Raw genomic sequence first — 19,413 nt, forward strand, 5'->3', positions numbered from 1 at the left:
ACACTCTCCCTCAAACTTATGGTGTGATATATCAAAAGTTTGAAAATGCAATAAAGATTCAATGAAAAGAACTCAAGTCTTCAAGTGGCTTTAAGGAAACTCTCCATCTTTATCACATAGAGAATTCTGCAAATACAAGACTTCAAATGTCTTTATTGATGATCATCTCCAAATGCCTCCATCGGCTATCTCCATCTTCATAACATGATGCATCAAATATATCTTTTAGCAATCCATTGCATCTTTAAGAACACGTAGAGAGAACAAACCAAAAAAAAATCCAACTAAACAAGAAAAATATCCTAACACAATAGTTATAAAGTTTTAAAACCAAAATATTTTAAAAACAAGAATAACACTTAAGTAGAATTTTTCAAACAAAGTAGTAACAACTTTTTTTTTAGAAACATTAGATAATCGTTAAGAAAGATAAGAAGAGTATTCCTCAAGGATAAATTTTTATGAAATCAAACCATAATCTTAAAATCAACATATTTTTCAAAAAGACAAAACATTGATCATAAGAAAATTTAATCATTTAATGGACATATGAATCATCAAGAAGAGAAACAATTATGCATAAATAATACCCTACTTTCAATATTGTTTTATTATTTTTTTCATTTTCAAATCAAGCGTTAATTATGAATATGTTCTATATGCATGTTTTGAATCGTGTCTTCCTCATGTAAGCAAAACTTAAGTTTGAAAAATCAAATGTCCACAATGCAACTTAAATTTTAAATTGCTTGATTCCTAATAAAATAACAATAGCAAACGCATCTATAGGGTCAAGTTGATCAAACAACTACCATGGCTTTCTTGGCACAAGTGCACCAAATATAATCTGCTGTGTTTTAGATGGCATATCAATCTTTTATAAGAAAAAGCCATAAGAGAGGACGGCTTAAATGCTGGACACGCATCCAGCGCTAATCCGCAACATTTAGCAGCAGTCACGACCGCCACTAAATGTCTGAGCAAAAAACCTGGAATTAGTGGTGCTAATTCCCTCTTTCACTTTAAAAAAAATATTTGCCACTAATCCACGCGTGATCAGCGGGATATTGGTCTGTTAGCAGTGGACGATTTGCTCATCGACTGTTACGGGCTTCTCCTTTTATAATCATTGAAGTATAAAATAATCATTATCTATTTGATACTTAAAATGAGATGATGAATAAAATATGAGCGAAACCTATACCAATAATTGGTTCACGTAAAAATAGCTGTATTACTTGTATTGGGGGTCGAACACTAATAGGAGTTATTCATGTTCAAGTGAATTTCATGGGTCGTTTCTTGGTCCTTTGCAGGTACATGTAGATTCAAAAGCACAAGGGGTACTTCAATTGGCTCAAACCACAATAGGAAGTGCTATTTGTACAGTAGCAGACCAGGCACAATAGGAAAAGACATTCGTACAGTAGTAGAAGTCATGATAAAAGGTCCTAGTCTTGGAAGAGATGTTCTCAATTCTGTGAGAATTTTTATAAAGGCATTTTATTTGCTTAGTTTTCATGAAAGTTTTATTTTCCCAGAATGTATCTTAATTTGTGACCTAATTCTTAATATTCAACTTCTGCTAAGAAGCTTTCAAGGAAAGGTTTGTGCCTTTTTTCTCTCATGAAATCCAACAGCTTTTCCTTCAAGGGCATGCACCCTTTCACTGCCTAAAATACTTCTAGCTTTCGATACAAATTCGTTTTGGGTGCATAAATCCCCAGGAATTTTGACCTCAGTGAAAAATACTGTATCTCGCAGGAATAGGTCGGACGGCCTAGATTTAGGCCCTGCAGTGAATGTGGCCACCAGTTCCATGTATTCTTATGCATTATATAAGGCATTAAACAGTTAAATGAAAGAAGCCTCCACCACTTCGAACAGCAACATGGAGTGTATCAGAAGCTGGAGGAACACCCCACAGGAGTGGTACTGCCACGGTCATCGTAAGTTTCTCCTGCAATCCTGCCCCGCTGGATTTTTCTGCAATTACCACCTGAAAGAAGGGAAAAAATAAATGAAAGATGAGGGCTCTGCAGTACATATCATATGGTTAGTTAATCGTGACAGACACTTTGTTGGCTGATGAGAGAGCCAATAACAATGTTGGGAAGTACCCCAACCAAATCGATCAACAAAAACTGTGTCCATGACACCTGAAATAATGGTAGTGCTTAATGTCTGCTTAAATGTCTGTTTTGTGCGTATAATGAACCTAAAATCCAGTTACAGTGTAATAGATGCAGCTGTCACCATAGATAATCGGAAATTGGATTGCGATTGCGATAGCCACTCACTTCACAAAATTCCGTTATCTTTGCACATCAATTTCAGTGGAGCCACATAGTGATCCATTCTTCAAATAATTATGAGTGGAGGCTTTGTGTGGATGAAATGGGGTCCTTGGATAACTGTTACTTACATCTATGCCTTCATATGCCTGTGTATGCAATCACCATTTTTCCAGTGGTCATGGGGCTCCGTAAACAATTGACGTTTCAACCTTAATTACTACTTTTCTGATGCTAGATGCCTCATACGAATTTCTATTATGTGAACAATGTCATGCACGGTAGAAGAGTTTCCTGATATAGTCCTCTCCTTTCTTCTTCTTTTGTTTCTCTCTTTGTTTTGCAGGACATGAAACTTAAGGAAGCTTATATGTAAGCAGGTTATATGTTCCCCCCCCCGAACAAGGGAGTTAGCTACATCTCATGTTCGGGGTCCCAAAGAGCACCACGTATGTAAGCATGTGCGTCTCGTATCCCCATGTTTGTCAGCATTAATTAGCGTTGGAGTTTGATGCGATTGCACAGACTTAAGTACCCTCTCCTCCATTGATGCAAAAAAAATGACTATTCTTGAAAAGGAGTGGTTGTAAAGACTTAAGTGCCCTGAAGATGATTATTTAAGACTCAGTCTCTGCACTGTAGGATTATCCGAGAAAGAAATCTCCCCTGGAGGAGGCCATGAACATCAACCCTCTCACTCTCTCTCTCCCTTCTATTTATGTTTTTGTGCACATCCAGCAGAAGATCATACATTGCTCCATCAAGCACCGAATGACTTGCACATTGACTGTTATGGAGCCTGATTCAGAGTTTTTACCCTTATAGAAGGAGGGTTTGGGGGCTCATCCCAGCGTGGGTAGCATCATTCAACTAAATGAGTTGTAGATCCTGATTCAGAATTTTTACTCTTACAGGAGAGGGGTCTGGGGGTTCCTCCCAACGTGGGTAGCATCATTCAACTTGAAGAGTTGTGGAGTCTGATTCAGAGTTTTTGCCATTATAGGAGAAGGGTTTGAGGGCTCCTCCCAGCGTGGGTAGCATCGTTCAACTTGATTCGTTGTAGAGCATGATTCAGAGTTTTTGCCCTTATAGGAGAAGGATTTGGGGGCTCCTTTCAGCGTGGGTAGCATCGTTCAACTTGATTCATTGTTGAACCTGATTCAGAGTTTTTGCCCTTACAGGAGAAGGGTTTGGGGGCTCTTCCCAGCGTGGGTAGCATCGTTTAACTTAATTCATTGCGGAGCCTGATTCAGAGTTTTTGCCCTTACAGGAGAAGGGTTTGGGGGCTCCTCTCAGCGTGGGTAGCATCGTTTAACTTGATTCGTTGTGGAGCCTGATTCAGAGTTTTTGCCCTTACAGGAGAAGGGTTTGGGGGCTCCTCCCAGCGTGGGTAGCATCGTTCAACTTGATTCGTTGTTGAGCCTGATTCAGAGTTTTTGCCCTTACAGGAGAAGGGTTTGGGGGCTCCTCTCAGTGTGGGTAGCATCGTTCAACTTGATTCGCATGTGGAGCCTGATTCAGAGTTTTTTCCCTTACAGGAGAAGGGTTTAGGGGCTCCTCTCAACGTGGGTAGCATCGTTCAACTTGATTCGTTGTGGAGCCTGATTCAGAGTTTTTTCCCTTACAGGAGAAGGGTTTGGGGGCTCCTCCCAGCGTGGGTAGCATCGTTAAACTTAATTCGTTGTGGAACCTGATTCAGAGTTTTTGCCCTTACAGGAGGGGGGTCTGGGGGCTCCCCCCGGCACGGGTCCTGGGTGTCGTGGTCAAAAAATGCACAGGGTGTCGTGGTGAGAGAGACATATGTTTGTTCCAAGCAAGGTTGGAAGAAATCAATAGAAAATCCAACAAGGAGCATGCCAGAATCAAGATGTGGATGTCAAGCGAGATTCAAAAACACTATAAATCGCTATAGCGATTTGTGGAAGACACTACAAATCGCTATAGTGAGATCCAGAAACACTATGAATCGCTATAGTGATTTGCGGGAGACACTACAAATCGCTATAGTGAGATCCAAAAATATTATAAATCGCTATAGCGATTTGCGGAAGACACTACAAATCGCTATAGTGAGATCCAAAAACATTATAAATCCCTATAGCGATTTGCAGAAGACACTACAAATCGCTATAGTGAGATACAAAAACACTATAAATCGCTATAGCGATTTGCGGAAGACACTACAAATCGTTGTTGAAAAGCCGGATAACACTATAAATCGTTGTGGGGCTCGTTGGAGACCCGAAAATACTACAAATCGCTGTAGGAAAGCCCGATAATACTACAAATCGTTGTTGGAAGGCCCCAAAAAAATTTGGTCCGGAGGGCGCTGCTCGCGCCGGGGGGGGGAGTCTCCGTACCCCCCTCTTGTAAGGGCAAAAACTCTAAATGAGGCTCCACAACTCATCAAGTTGAATGATGTTACCCACATTGGGAGGAGCCCCCAAACTCTCTCCTGTAAGGGCAAAAACTATGAATCAAGCTCCACAACTCATCAAGTTGAACGATGCTACAGTCAGTGTGCAGGTCAGTCGGTGTTTGATGAAGCAATATAGGATCGTCTGTTGGATGTGCACAGAAGTAGAGAGAGAAGGGAGAGAGTGATAGGGTTGATGTTCATGGCCTTCTCCAGGGAGAACTCTTTGTCTCCCTTGATTTCTTCTCTAGAGAGAGGGGGGGTTTTACAGTGTTTTGCGGAGAAAGAAAAAGAAGACTTTGAAGAGTCAACATCATCCTCGACTTTCTGGATGGAGGACATGTTTGTCCTTTTTCTGAACTGTTTGTTTTTTCTTTTTTGAATAAATGGCATTCTTGTCATTTTCTCAAACCATCACTTTATGAGAAAAATAACAAGAAAGGGTACTGAAGTCTTTGCAACCACACCGGACTCCAATGCTTAGTGATGTCAACTTACACAGGAATACGAGCCCCATGTGCTTGTATACGTGGTGCTCATTCAAAGCCCCGAACACAGACGTGGGATTCAGTGAATCATGAGGGGGGGGACATACACCACCCTCTCAAAAAAATATATCTATATAATGCAGGTAGTTCCATTACGAAACATTTAATTTTTGAGACATCACATTTAATGTGGTTGTACTTTTAACCTATTTTCCATTTGCCAGTTTTGCATAATGATTCTAGGTACATATTTTCAGCTCCAAAAGCAATGTTTATTTTTAATATAAAGTATAGTCACATTGATTGGTCTCGAATATATAAGGCAAGGGAAATTTTTGGGTATTATAAATTTTCAGATAAATCTTAAGAAAATCTTGAATTAAAAAAAATTATATATATATATATATATAATAGCACAGGAAATAAGGAAAAGAATAGTTTTCCTGTAAAGGTAGAAAAGTTTTTAAAGAAAAAGAATAAAAATATTCTTCAAAACATGAAATAAGAAAAAAAAAGGTTTTTAAAATATAATTGATAATATCATGATATTTTCAAAATACCAACTATATTGGTGACAAACATCAAGAGATCGAGCATGTGGGGGAGTCCAACAAACTAATGATGTTAGACTCGAGAGAAAGACACATCAGGAACGAAAGGAACAAATACCCAGCTCTCATACACAATTACTAGAAGTGGAATTCACAAATTTGTTGCTTTAGCAACAAGCATTATGAGTGAACTCTCATACCTCCCCACCATGTTCTAACACTGCATCTTCAACAACATCACTTAGCATCTCAATGGAGCGGCAAAAGCCATATATGCACAGTTTTCTGCTCAAATCCAGTCCCTAGAATATATTACATAGAGTTAGTACAATTGGTTGCCAGATTATGGGAAAATAGTATTTAAATAAGCCTAGAATAGATAAATAGCTCCCTACATTTGTTGCAGCAATGTCAAAAAGTGCCCCTAGACAAAGTTTCTGGTCTGGATTCATGTAGTCACTCTCCTGAAATCGCTGGAGCCTTTGAGATGCTTTCTGTCTTGCTTTTTTATTCTAACAAACAGATTACATATCCAACAATTACAAGTGAACATTACCATTTGTCAATCGAAAAGCACAAAAAGGCCAAAAACTATTTCTAGCAATCTTCTTGGACAGGCTGTCAACCCAAGAAGGGTGGACAAGAGAGATAAGATGATAAAAACCTCATTGCTTTAATAGGGGAAGAACAACTGTCCTATGAAAATAGGAATCCTCATTACACCTCTCCTGATTATGGTAATAGGGATTTATTAAGAAATCATTTTCATCTTATTTTGGAAATCCTATAAAACTCGGATTCTCCTACTACAAGACACAAAATGCAAAGCCTACTACAAGGGAAAGAGGAATCTTCGTTCCACTTTTCCTGCAGTAATCTAAACATGCCTGGGTAAACTGCGGAAGACTAACTAAAGAGTCAAAACTATTACAATGCATGAATCTCTATGTTTAGGTTGGAAAGGAAAGCCTACAAACAAAATCAACTGAAGTGTGAAAAACGAGATTGCAACATATCAGAAAAAGTATGTCCTTAACAAAGACGAAGGCCCTGTTATGAAGGTAATCAAGAAATAACTGTCCTAATGGCCAAGAAGTACCTTGATGGTAGCTTAATTTCCTGAGTTAACTGAATGGGCTGTGTTAAATATTACATATTCTGTACCTCTTCGAATCAAAAGTGTAAAGGTTAGAATATGACTTTGCTTGATAGAAATGAAAATTTAAGTCATTGTTATGATCACGGAAAAAATTTACTTGTAAAAAGTAATAACCAAGCGCCACTTGTATCAGTTGGTTAAGTTTCATGATCCCGATTTTGTTATATTAAGCAGGTCTTGTTGGAAAACAAAACTGCAGCTTACGTAAAAACCATAAATTATTCTTTCAGAAGTGAAGATAAAATGATAATGGAAAAGGGCAAACATTTCAAATTTTCAACATACATCAAATGATGACACTCGGTGTGGAACCAGGGACCCTCCTAATTGCACAAGTCCATCAGTGGTAAAGAACGTAATTCTGTCATCCTGGACCCACTGAATACCTGAAAATGCAAGAAGAAATATCGGTTGATTGATCAAAGAACAACCGAAATCAAAACAATTATAGTATTAATTTTCTGCTCATAACTATAGCAGCACTACTTCTTGTGTTGGTGATAAAAAACAGAATAATATCGCCTCAAATTATAAAATATTTAATGCAGTTAAAAATAGAAAGGAAACTGCAGATAGTGAAATAGTTGCTATATGCATATTTTGGGTGATCCAAATAAGAAATCTGACCTTTACCTTGTCACAAGAGTATTATTTCTTTTCTTTTTTTTAAATTTAACAGGAATAAAATAACAGAATGGCATCTTCCTCTAGAACAAAAAGGTGTTGTACATGAGAAAGATCTTTGAACCGTTCAATATAGACATATCTAAACCCTCTCCTTTTGAGAGTAAAACAAGTCTTAGATGAGAAAAATCCCTCGGTCATTTAGAAGAGAGAACATACTAGCTGCCAAATATGCTGCAGGCATAGCACTTTTGGATTAACTGCAGGTATATCCAATACAATGCAACAACCTTAAATGAGGTGAAATACAGTATGGCACACTGATAACGGGGTATAGTCAAAGGCATTTTGTAGCCATATTGGACAAATATTTGATACAAGATTAACTTTCAGAGGTCTACGAAGACTAAGCTAATCGACCATAATACTTTTATTTTAAGAACAAGCAGCACTTCCCAATTCCACAACATGCAATTGGATAAATCGTTTAGATGAATGAAATCCTTGGATTTGTGGCATTACGAGATTCATATAGTCAGTGTATTTGTTGATGTATAAGAATCGTTTCATGTGGCATTACGAGATTCATAGTCAGTGTATTTGTTGATGTATAAGAATCGTTTCATGTGGCAGCTCTTTGATTGGTATTGTTATGTATGGTGGATACCATTTTCATAAAACTTGCTTTCATGATGAAAATCCTTTAATTGGTGGCAGTAAGAGATCCATTGTTTGTGTGTTGTTAGTGTACAGGAGTCGTTTAATGCGATAGCTCTTTTATTGCTTTTGTTATAATATGGCGGATCTAATTTTGCTTAAAATCGCTCTCATGATAAAAAAATCCTTCAGTTTGTTGGATAACGAGATTCATAGTTTGTGTACCGCTGGTATATAGGAAACATTTACGTGATAGCTCTTTGATTGGTTTTATTAAGGCGGACACCATCTCGCTTAAACTTGTTTTCATGAACGAAATGTTATTCCAACTTTGTGAAAAATGGATTTCAGAAAAGAGATTTCAAGCCTAGAGGCACGTTCTTAAGATCGCTATCTTTAGAACTTCAATCGCCCCACTCCGAAAATTCCGAAGATGCGAAAAAAAGTTTTGTTACGACTGAGTTCCCAGGATACAACTAGGCCTGAACCTCAAGAGAGTCACTACTTCGCAAGAACAGATGACCTCTCCCACACATGAACTCTGCAAGCCAAACCGAGAAGAAAAAAAGGAGAAAACTGAAGAGTCAGAAATTCTGATGTATTCAAAAGACGAAAATAGAAGATATTTATAGACTTTTAGAGAGGCCAAAACGTTTTGCGATAAATGATATTAATGGCCATAAATCTGACAGTTTGAAAATAAGATGAAAAGGTACCTGAATGGCCACCCACCTTTGACTGTCAATCAAAGGCCTTCAAAACCGTTCAACAGTCACAAAACGCCTTAAACTCAATATAAATGCTATTAAAACTTTTTAAACAGCCAGATATCTCAAAACCGAAAAATTAAAACGGATATTTGCGCCTCATATGCACATCGCACCGCTACGAGCGTGTGAAGTGCAAAGTGCGCCATCAAAATGCCACATTGCGCCTCAAGCGCCCTTGCGCACACACGCGCGTGCGCGCGAACGGCGCGTCCGTTGCTGCACGATGCGCAGCAACATCCGCAAGCCACCCAAAGACACAAGGCTTACCAAAGTAAAGAATAGAGAACAAAGCCTGTATTTAAACCACAAGAAAAACTGATTTCTCTTAGATATGAGACTAAACCTTTTAAAGCACTTTTGGTGGAAAGAAATCACCAATTTTAAAACTTTCCTAACACGAAATCCTTCGATTTGTGGGATTAGGAGATTCATAATTCGTGCGATCGGTAGCTCTTTGATTGGTTTTTTAATAATATGGTGGTTGGTATTCAATTTATCCCAAGTTTATCAAAAAAGAGATAATTTCTCCCTCAGCTAACTCCAGCATTTACTCCCCAATTGTGAAAAGCAGAGATAAAATTTGATCCCACGCAAGCATTTGATCGATCAGACACAATTTCTGAATGAATGTCTATAATCGCAAAACTGATCATAAAAAATAGAGCATTTAATACTGATTTTGAAGAAGATGTGGAAAGAAAGAGAGAGATGCAAAAGATACCATTGTTGTCGACGAAGGAAGTGTCCCAAGGTAGAGGCCGAATTGATCATCCCCAATGAAGGATTTGATGAGTTGTGGAGCCTGACTCATAGTTTTTGGGCTTATGTTTGAGACCTGATTTCTTATGTATCAGACCTCATTTGGTTAGGGTTAGGGTTGTCGCCCTTGCCTTGTATATATTCTCTTTTTTCTTTCTCCCTCTTGTAACAGTCGAAGAAGAGCAATAAGATTTCTCTCTGGGCGGGCATGATTTTTTACTCTCTCTCGGATTTGAGGAGAGTTTTTTTCAGGTAAATCTGTGTGTTCTTCTTGTGTTTTGTTTGATCGTTCTTGTTCATTGCTTTCTTTGGTTGTTTCTTGCTTGCGGTTTTCAACAGGATTCGCCTTCGTCGTTCGAACAATCGTTAACCTTCTTCTCCGTTGATCCGTTGAAGAAGGTCGAGAGGATCGACGGGAGGCGGTGGTGATGAGACAAGAGGAGGAGGATGATGAACAAAACGATGATAGTGGGCAAGCAGCAGATGTCTCCCTGCAACGGGCGGAGATCGAGAACATAGATGCCAGTGAGCAGGAATACGAGAAGAAATAGGACACGGAAGAGGTCACCGCCATCACCCAAATTGATCAAGCAAGACGACGAAGAAGAAGAAATATGAGACGGAGGAGGTGTCGCGCTTGTAATTTTACTAAAATTGCTCGCTGGAATACGACGATAACTAGTGGCACACGTTGTTGGGGAGTACTCAAATATCAAGTCGGTCGCGAGGAAAGCAGATTTGGCGAGAAAACTTTGTGGCCTTTGAAGTTGTCGAAAACCAATTCTTTGCATGTTGGAGTGAGTCAAATGTTGTCCCGAATCCGCCTATTCGTATCGTATGAGTTAAAAATCGATAATAAACCAAACTGATTCGGCTTTTTTTATTTTTTTTAATAGTTCAAAATATATTTTTAATATTTCTGTGATGTGTGTCATCTTCTGGTTAAAATTTGGCCCAGAATCGGAATCGATTAATTTCTTGAATCGTTTTGAAAATCAATTCAGAGCCCATACCGATTCTGACAACATTGCGTTGGATCGTATGCCCTGCAATTTACAGAGCTCACTCGTGTAAAAAAAACTCAGGTACTCCTTGACCACCAGATGCTACATATTTTCTGGCTATATTCACCTTCTACATTGATGATTCAGTTGGTTTATTTGAAGACTATGCCTCTTTAAAGTGTGGCAGAAAACATCAAACAGAAATACGAGCTACTGCATATGATGGAGAATTACATATCTATGAATGAAGATGGAAGAATATTGCAACATGGATGTTACCTAAATTATGGTCCAAACTCCAAAGATATAGTGTTTAGTCAGTAATGTGATGAATGACGATGAAGGTTTATACGGTCTTCAACAGTGAGCTTCACTCTAAAAGATGGTTTGGGGTATGTTGAGAATTGATTAGAACAACTTCCCTGCTACCAATTGAACATTTAGTTGCCACTTAATCAGCTAGATATGCAGAAGAAGATGGAGCAATGCTGTTAAAATGGGTCCAGTAGGTGAATCGGTTTTCTCAAAAAAGCCTCTGAATTGAATCGAATCGTTTGAGAACAGGTACCGGGCCATGTTTGCAATGAAATATTGGCTACCCTCCATCTTCAAGTTCTGTGTTCGGCTTGCCGAGACTATTTTACAAGGTCTCAGCCCACGGGAGTTAAGCTTAGGCCTACTGCATTCACAACTCATTAGTCAAAAAAAGAAAGGGCCGAGTCATTGGCCAGTATAACCGTGGCTATGCACCATTATACAAAAGCACACATTAATTGAGTTGTAAGGTTCCACGTCCATTTCATTTACCTATAATAAAAAACACATTAGAGTTAGGGAAAGATACGAAAGTGGAGGGTTGCGGTAGGCTAGTGACAGCCAGCATAAAAACTTAGTCACACTCTATGAATATGAACCAATATGAGAATTTTGTTGAGGCGTTCCCCAATGAGTGACGTGTTGTACTCTATAGGCTCGGAGGCAGTGATAAATGGGCAAGGGTTACTAGGTCATTGCCCAGAAGCGACGCATCACACCGGTGCCCGGGTGTGATGTCAAATAGACAAGGTTTAGTGGTTTCTTGGACCAGTTCAGTATTTGCAGGACCGGTTCAGGGCTTTATATGTCTGCTTCAGGGACTTTAAGGGCCAATTTAAGGTCGTTTTTAGACCTAATCTTGGGTATTACTTGTAAAAAGCAAGATTTTGTCACTTCTCTCATACTTTCATATGATATTTTTATATGTATGGTGACTTTAGCATGCTATTATGTTTATTTCATGTTGTTTTGAGTTATCCATGATATTTAAGCATGAGATTATGAGTGAATTCAAATTATTTGTGTTGTGGCACACTTTACAATATGAATATACTTACGGTAAAAGATCTCAATCAACTCACTCTTGCAATCACCAAACTGATCTAATTTGTGTAGATTGGGTGTTCTTTATATCGTATTGATATTGAATTTTGGTATTGCGATTGTGTGTGACACAATGAGTGATATAGGTATGTACACCAGCCTATAAAGCATATTCATGTCCAAAGGTACAATGCTGAATTGCTTCTAGTTACATGGTCTACCAGTTTCACCAATTAAGTGTTAATTTCTTAAGAATTGATGAGGCGAAATAGCTTTGAGTATTATTGTTTTCACCAAAGTGGAACAATAATGATCCTATTATGTTTGCCTTGAAAAAAATAATTAATAAATGGTCTCATGTTTACCTTTTCAATACGAATCTCGTATAAGAACAATTTGTAACAACCCCAACTCATACCCTTTAAAAAGTATAAATTTTTTTAAAATAAATTATGAAAATATTCCCAGAGACCTCGGGCTTTTACAGTTTCACTCACAATTGGATAACCAACCAAACCATCAGGGTTCTTACATTTATCATCCATACCATAGTAAACCAAAATCTTGTTAACTAAGAATAGTCTCGAGACAATTGCATAAGAAAAATCAGAGTGCATAAAAAATTTATTTTAAAGAAAAATAAAGCTACGTTGTCCCTCTATAAAGTTGTCTAGCAAACGTGTAGCAATCGTAGCTTTTCTAGAAGCGAGTCACTTCACTGATCCCCTGAGTCTGCAAAAAAACATAAAAGTAGGGGTGTCAGAAATTTAAGAAATTCTATGTATGAATCCCTTTAATGAAATAAATGAGCATAAAGAATATATATAAAAATTCATTTAATAATTTAGAGGAAATGCATTTATGACAGATCCATAATTTAGGCAAGCATGTAATTAACATGGAACAATTGCTAACCAAGAGAAAATATCTTATATCAACAAGGAACATTAACCAAGCATTAAAGACATACTATTATGCGAAAGACATTCGAGTCTACATTCATGGATCCACATTTATTGTCTACATTCATGGATAGTTATGAGAGCTTTTCACATTTTCATAATTGTCCTATAACTATAACCTCCAAAAACTAAAAAGCTCTAGCCACTTGGTCCGTTAATGTACCAAGGTCAATATGGGTCACATTTGGGTTAGGTTTGATCCAAAATATCCAACACTCGAGTCATATATATATATATATGCATTTTTTTAAAGTTTTTTTTTATTTGTGTCTATAAAGAACTTTCTTATAGAACCCTTGCAATGATTCATGTGTAATTTGAGATTGTATTTCGAAGAGGTTGTGGTGTCATCCTTGTGATCGACTTTCTCATCTATAGGTTTGAAAGGTGAGTTTCATACATTATAAATATATATATATATATGTGTGTGTGTGTGTGTGTGTGCGCGCGCGCCAAGTTTTAGTCTCGATTGACTTTTTTCCGCTACAATTTTTACAAAAGTATTTTAAAAGCTTTTGAAAAAAAAATCTCATGGTTTTTGGGATGCAAAATTTGGGGCATTAAATAGACAATGCTTCTTTATAATGTTCATATGCATTTATGTCATATGAAGTGCTTATGTCTATGTGTAGGTCATATTTTCTTTTTGTTCATATGCATGTATAATATGAAATGTGTATATCTATGTGTAGGTCATGTTTTCTTTTTGTTCATACATATGTATGTCATATGAAATTCATATGTCTATATATAGCTCATATTTTCTTTTTGTTCATATGCATGTATGTCATATGAAATGCTTATGTCTATGTGTAAGTCATTTTTCTTTTATTCATGTGCATGTATATCATATAAAATACCTATGTCTATGTGTAAACCAAGATTTTTTTAAGCATGTATGTCATATGAAATGCCTACGTTCATGTGTATGTCATGTTTCCTTATGATGCTCATATGCATGTGGATGTATATCATATGAGATACTTTTGACAAAACTGATTTTCGGATTGGCTTAATGCTTATGCCAAAACCGATTTTTGGTTCGCTTGAAATGGTTTTGTCAAACCAATTTTTGTTATGCACGAGATGCTTATGACAAATTGATTTTTGAATTAGTTAAATGCTTATGCCAAAATCAATTTTTTTTGTTTGCTTAAAACATGCCAAAACTGGTTTTCGGAATAGCTTATTGCTTATACCAAAACCGATTTTTGGTTTGCATGTAATATGTTCAAAATTTATTTCTTAGTTTACTTAAAATGTGCCAAAACTAATTTTTGGATTGGCTTAATGCATATGCCAAAATTGATTTTTGGTTTGCTTATAATATGTCAAAAACCGATTTTTGGTTTGCTTAAAATATGCCAAAACTGATTTTTGGATTGGCTTAATGCTTATGCCACAACTGATTTTTGGTTTGCTTGTAATATGTTCAAAACGGATTTTTGGTTTGCTTAAAATATGTCAAAACTGATTTTCGGATTGGCTTAATGCTTATGCCAAAATCAATTTTTTGTTTGCTTGTAATATGTTCAAAATTTATTTCTTAGTTTGCTTAAAATGTGCCAAAACTAATTTTTGGATTGGCTTAATGCATATGTCAAAATTGATTTTTGGTTTGCTTATAATATGTCCAAAACTGATTTTTGGTTTGCTTAAAATATGTCAAAACTGATTTTCGGATTGGCTTAATGCTTATGCCACAACCGATTTTTGGTTTGCTTGTAATATGTCCAAAACGGATTTTTAGTTTGCTTAAAATATGTCAAAACTGATTTTCGGATTGGCTTAATGCTTATGCCAAAATCAATTTTTTGTTTGCTTGTAATATGTTTAAAACTGATTTTTGCTTTGCTTGTAATATGTCCAAAATTGATTTTGGTTGGCTTAATGCCTATATCCAAAACTGATTTTGATTGGCTGAATGCCTATGTTAAAACTGATTTTTTTGTTGGCTTGAAATGCCTATGTTAAAATTGATTTTAGTTGGCTTAAATTGCTTATGCCAAAATTGATTTTTAGTTAGCTTAATACTATTGTCAAAACTAATTTTACTTGGCTTAAAATGCTTATGCCAAAACTGATTTTTTAGTTTGCTTAATACTATCATCTAAACTGATTTTAGTTTGCTTAAAATATTTACGACAAAAACCAATTTTCAGATTTGCTTGAGTATGTCAAAGCTGGTTTTTAGATTCACTTATAAGTATGTCAAAACTGATTTTCAGGTTTTGCTAAAGGATGTCAAAACTGATTTTCAAATTTTTAGCAATTTATGTCAAAACTTATTTTAAGTTTAAATGTATCAGTTTAGATGTTTTCTACAAGTTGGATACATATTGGATTTGTATAAAAAAAACTGAAAATGAAAGTATATGTGAGGACTTTAGAAATTAGAAATTTGATTTTTGGAGTTCTAAAGAACAAGAAAAATGAATAGATGCATTCTTGAGATTTCAAAAATATGATAATTTAACATATGCTTGTGATATTGGAAATGAGCATATACATGCACCCTCGAAATAAATAGATATATGTGTATTTTTAATTTTTCTCAAAATATGAAAGCTCGTATGTATGAGCATGTGGATTTGATAAAATCCAGGATTTTGGATGTGCTATTTTAAGAGCACCAAAAGAATCCATATGTAACTGTGTTAGTGCTATTATTATTTTTTTTGTTAAATAGCTATTGGGCTCCTATAGAGGGTGGTGCCCCTCTAGAGTCCCCCATTTGGTTTGAAGATAGAGTTCTACTAGTGTAGGACTCTATCTCTGACCCATTTTCATCCGTTTTAACTAAATTGTTATTTTATTATTTATTTGAACCACATTTGGGGTTTTTTAGAGGGAGACGCCCCTCTAGAATCCCCTAGTTAGTTGGAGTTCTACAAATATGGAACTCCCCACTTTATCTAGAAAATAAAATTCATAATTTATTAATTATTAATATTTTATTATTTATTTATTAAATAATACATTTTTAAAATGTTCTAGAGGGTATCTCTTGCTATAGAAGTCTTTTTAACATAAAATTTCACTCAATTTAACTTTTATATTGAATTTAAAACTTTAAATTGGTTAGACTTGAATTTCAGATATGGATTCATATTCAGATCCAAGATTCAAATCTATATTCAATATCCATATGAATCTCAGTCTAAACCAAATCCTAATTAATATGGGTATTGGACTTGATCCAGATCCATATCAACTTAGATTAAACAGATCAAATTTGATCTGATCAAATCCAGAACTGGTCATATCGAGGCGGGTTATATTTTAAAAAATACGATTTTCGGGCCAACCGTAGCTCGAATTCAGAAAAACAAAATGTCAATATTTTCATAATTTTGAGACGCATCTAATGATATATTACCTTATTTTCCCTTTCGAATTTTGCTTGAATTTAACCCGAATTTTGCTTGATTTTAAAGGTCAAAAATAAAAAGTTTTACCAAATCCTATTTGTCTCATTTAGGTCTCGTCAATGGGTCATGGGCCACGCTCAGACGCTACCTAAAATTGAAGATTTTATCAACTTTACAAAATACTTATCCAAATTTTCAGAAATCTCAGAATTTAACTTATGAAAACACACGATATTACAATGGAGGAATATTCCCGCATGCTGTTTTGTCAATGCATCATATCAACATGCTGAGCCAGTCCATCGAGCAGGCAAGTTTGCCTGATGGCTGAAGTTTTCCAACTGCATTTATTTTTTAGCTCATTGAATATCCCGTAGGAACTCTTGAAGTTTTTTTCTGGAGTAAATCTAAGATGTATCACTTTTGGGCACTTTTTGATGGATACACTGTTTATTTTAACGAGCTATTGTGTTTGCAGTTGTAACATTTTTGCACAAAAATGTCTTGCATGTTGGAGATACCACCTTGGCAATGAAGGCATAATATGTGCAGTGATCATTGTTAATGTGTAGCAATTTTCACTTGATCTTGTAGCAATGTGAGTTGTGTTTTCTTTTTGTTCCAGGCTTTGCATGGCGTAGCATGTTTTGAAAACTTTCATGTTCATGGAATGGATCGTGGAACGAATTTCCTCGAGCCATTGGTCGTGAGGCTAGTTAGTCTGGTACCGTAGTGTTTGACCCAGACAGGTTTAATTTATGGGCATAAAACAACAAAATATGACCAGAAAATCAAGATTTCTCAAATCTGGACAGAAACTCACTCTCAAACCAGAAAATTGGAAAATCTGTAGAATTCCAATCTTTAACAAAATAGAATGAGGTTTCATTTGCGAATCCTCTAAAATCAACCTCTATCCGATCCAAAAATCAACCAAACCAAAATCCAAAGTACCCAATTGAGTGCAACTCCCAAGGTTGATGCGTTATCCCATGCTGATACATTGAGATTCAATAATATCTTGCAATTGATCTTCTCGCCCCTCTGGAACAGATTTTAAGCCCTCTCAATGCTGCAAATATGATCTATGTGTGTCAATGCATTTAGGAAAAACATATATATATATATATATATATATATATATATATATATATATATATATATATATATATATATATATATATATATATATATATATGGACCCCACACCCATGTTTTCCGAAATTGCCGCACCTGCACCTATGTGACATATCAGTCACATGTTAACAACGGGATTCTCAAATTCCTTAATCATTTGTGGTTCTTGATTATCATTGACTATATGTAACAGATTAAATCTGTAAGTATATTACACAAGGTTGTTTTTATACTCTTATCATATAAAGGTAAGGTGTCATTGGTTAGTTTTTTAGCCGCTTATCAATGCAAACAATCACTAACACTTAGGGAGTCGCATAAATAACCTCATTTTAGACTATTTTATTTTATTCTAAAAAAAATTTGCCCCCTTTAAGCAAAATCCTGGATCCGCCACTGGTTGTATCTCAATTACATGATGCTCGACATATTGACAGGCCTAACCGCAACCAGCAATTTCTAAAACTAGCGAAAGCAGACTCTAAAAGATGAATAATTAGACTTAAATTGAATCATACCTGAGCCATTAACGCGCCTGACTAGCTCAAAATTTGAAATATTTACATTTATGCATACATCCGCGCAAGTTTGTGACACGTTAAATCCACTTCGTAGATATTCAGAATTGGATTAGGTTGGATCTAGTTGGTGCATAGATTGGATCACATCTGATGGGTCCCATAGAATTCACCAAACTTCGAGCATGTTTGCTTAGAATTGTGCGTTTGCAAACCTTTCAAGCATGACTAGCCATGCAAAGGCTCTCGATCTAGGCAGGGTATAGAGACATACCTCATTTTTCGGCCAGCCATTGGCTGAAAAATGGCCAGTCAGTTTTTCCCTTTTTCCTTTTTTTGTTCTGTTTTAGGCTTTTAGACCATTTTAGGGCTGGTGAATGGCAGGAAAATGACTAATCGCCTTTTTTCTGTTTCTTTTTTAGTTTTTTTGACGTTCCAGCCGCTGCACTGGCCGGCACCCTTTTTTCTTTTTTTGGTAACCAAAAAACTAGAAACTAAGTTTTTGATCATCCAAATTAGTTTTTGGCAAAGCAGGTCTGACAAAAACCGGGCTTATCAGTACCCAGGTTTTGCCTCTCATTGAAACGGCCCCTTACTGAACCAATCACTTCATTCAACAAAAAAAATTAAAATAAAATTTCATTATGCTTTATGCTTTGGGATTTCTACAGTTATCCTTCCCTTTTTCTTTCAGAGAAAAGAAAAAGCAACTCTACCTCTAGTTACATCTTATCCTTGACTCATGCTATTCATAAGGTCTTGCTGGGATTCATTTAGATTTCTTATCCAAAGGAATAAGGTGGAAATCTAGATCAGTTAGGCGTAAAGTAAAAACAGGCTCAATTGAACCAGGTAAAATTTTGGTTTATCCAGATAACTGTGACTGGTGTTGGAGGAACAACAGCCCAGTTTCCTCAACCAGGTATATATGACTGGTCATTCAAATGCATACAAATGATTCGCTTTGATTAAGCAAAATTGAATTCCATTGCCTATTCATTCACTACACCTCCATTTCAACGTTCCTTTTGGAGTTTAAACCAAATGAAGTTGGATATGTCCAGTGAAATTTACAAAATTCTGTCAAGGATTGCATAAGCTTTGTTGTCAGCAAAGTGTGAGACAATCTACCAGTCATGGCAATAGATAAAAGCAGTTTAACTAACCAATGCATAAATCAAAACCCAGTAATAGGAAACTCTTGCTAAGACAAATATGAAATTTAAGCGGAATCAAGTTAAAAAGCTAGGAAACTGCATTAGATAGTCACAACAGGCATACAGGGGATTAGGTGCACAAAGGAAAAGATAGCAGAAGTTAACAGTTTACTTATACCAGAAGCAC

The 19,413-nt window shown here is 36.2% G+C and overlaps 1 protein-coding gene across 1 annotated transcript; it reads right to left on the reverse strand.

Moving 5' to 3' along the window:
- Positions 1–1,846: 1,846 nt before the first annotated feature.
- On the reverse strand, positions 1,847–10,509 carry LOC149819028 (uncharacterized). Its single transcript, XM_089986327.1, has 5 exons — positions 10,065–10,509; positions 7,194–7,294; positions 6,145–6,261; positions 5,950–6,051; positions 1,847–1,999 (listed from the first exon to the last, which is right to left on the reverse strand). Exons 1-5 carry the CDS (start codon positions 10,507–10,509, stop codon positions 1,847–1,849), a joined length of 918 nt encoding a protein of 305 aa, XP_089842453.1.
- Positions 10,510–19,413: the final 8,904 nt, after the last annotated feature.

The sequence above is a fragment of the Nuphar pumila genome, chromosome 13 (genome assembly GCF_984573655.1).
Source record: "Nuphar pumila chromosome 13, dmNupPumi1.hap1.1, whole genome shotgun sequence".
In the NCBI taxonomy this organism is placed as follows: domain Eukaryota; kingdom Viridiplantae; phylum Streptophyta; class Magnoliopsida; order Nymphaeales; family Nymphaeaceae; genus Nuphar; species Nuphar pumila.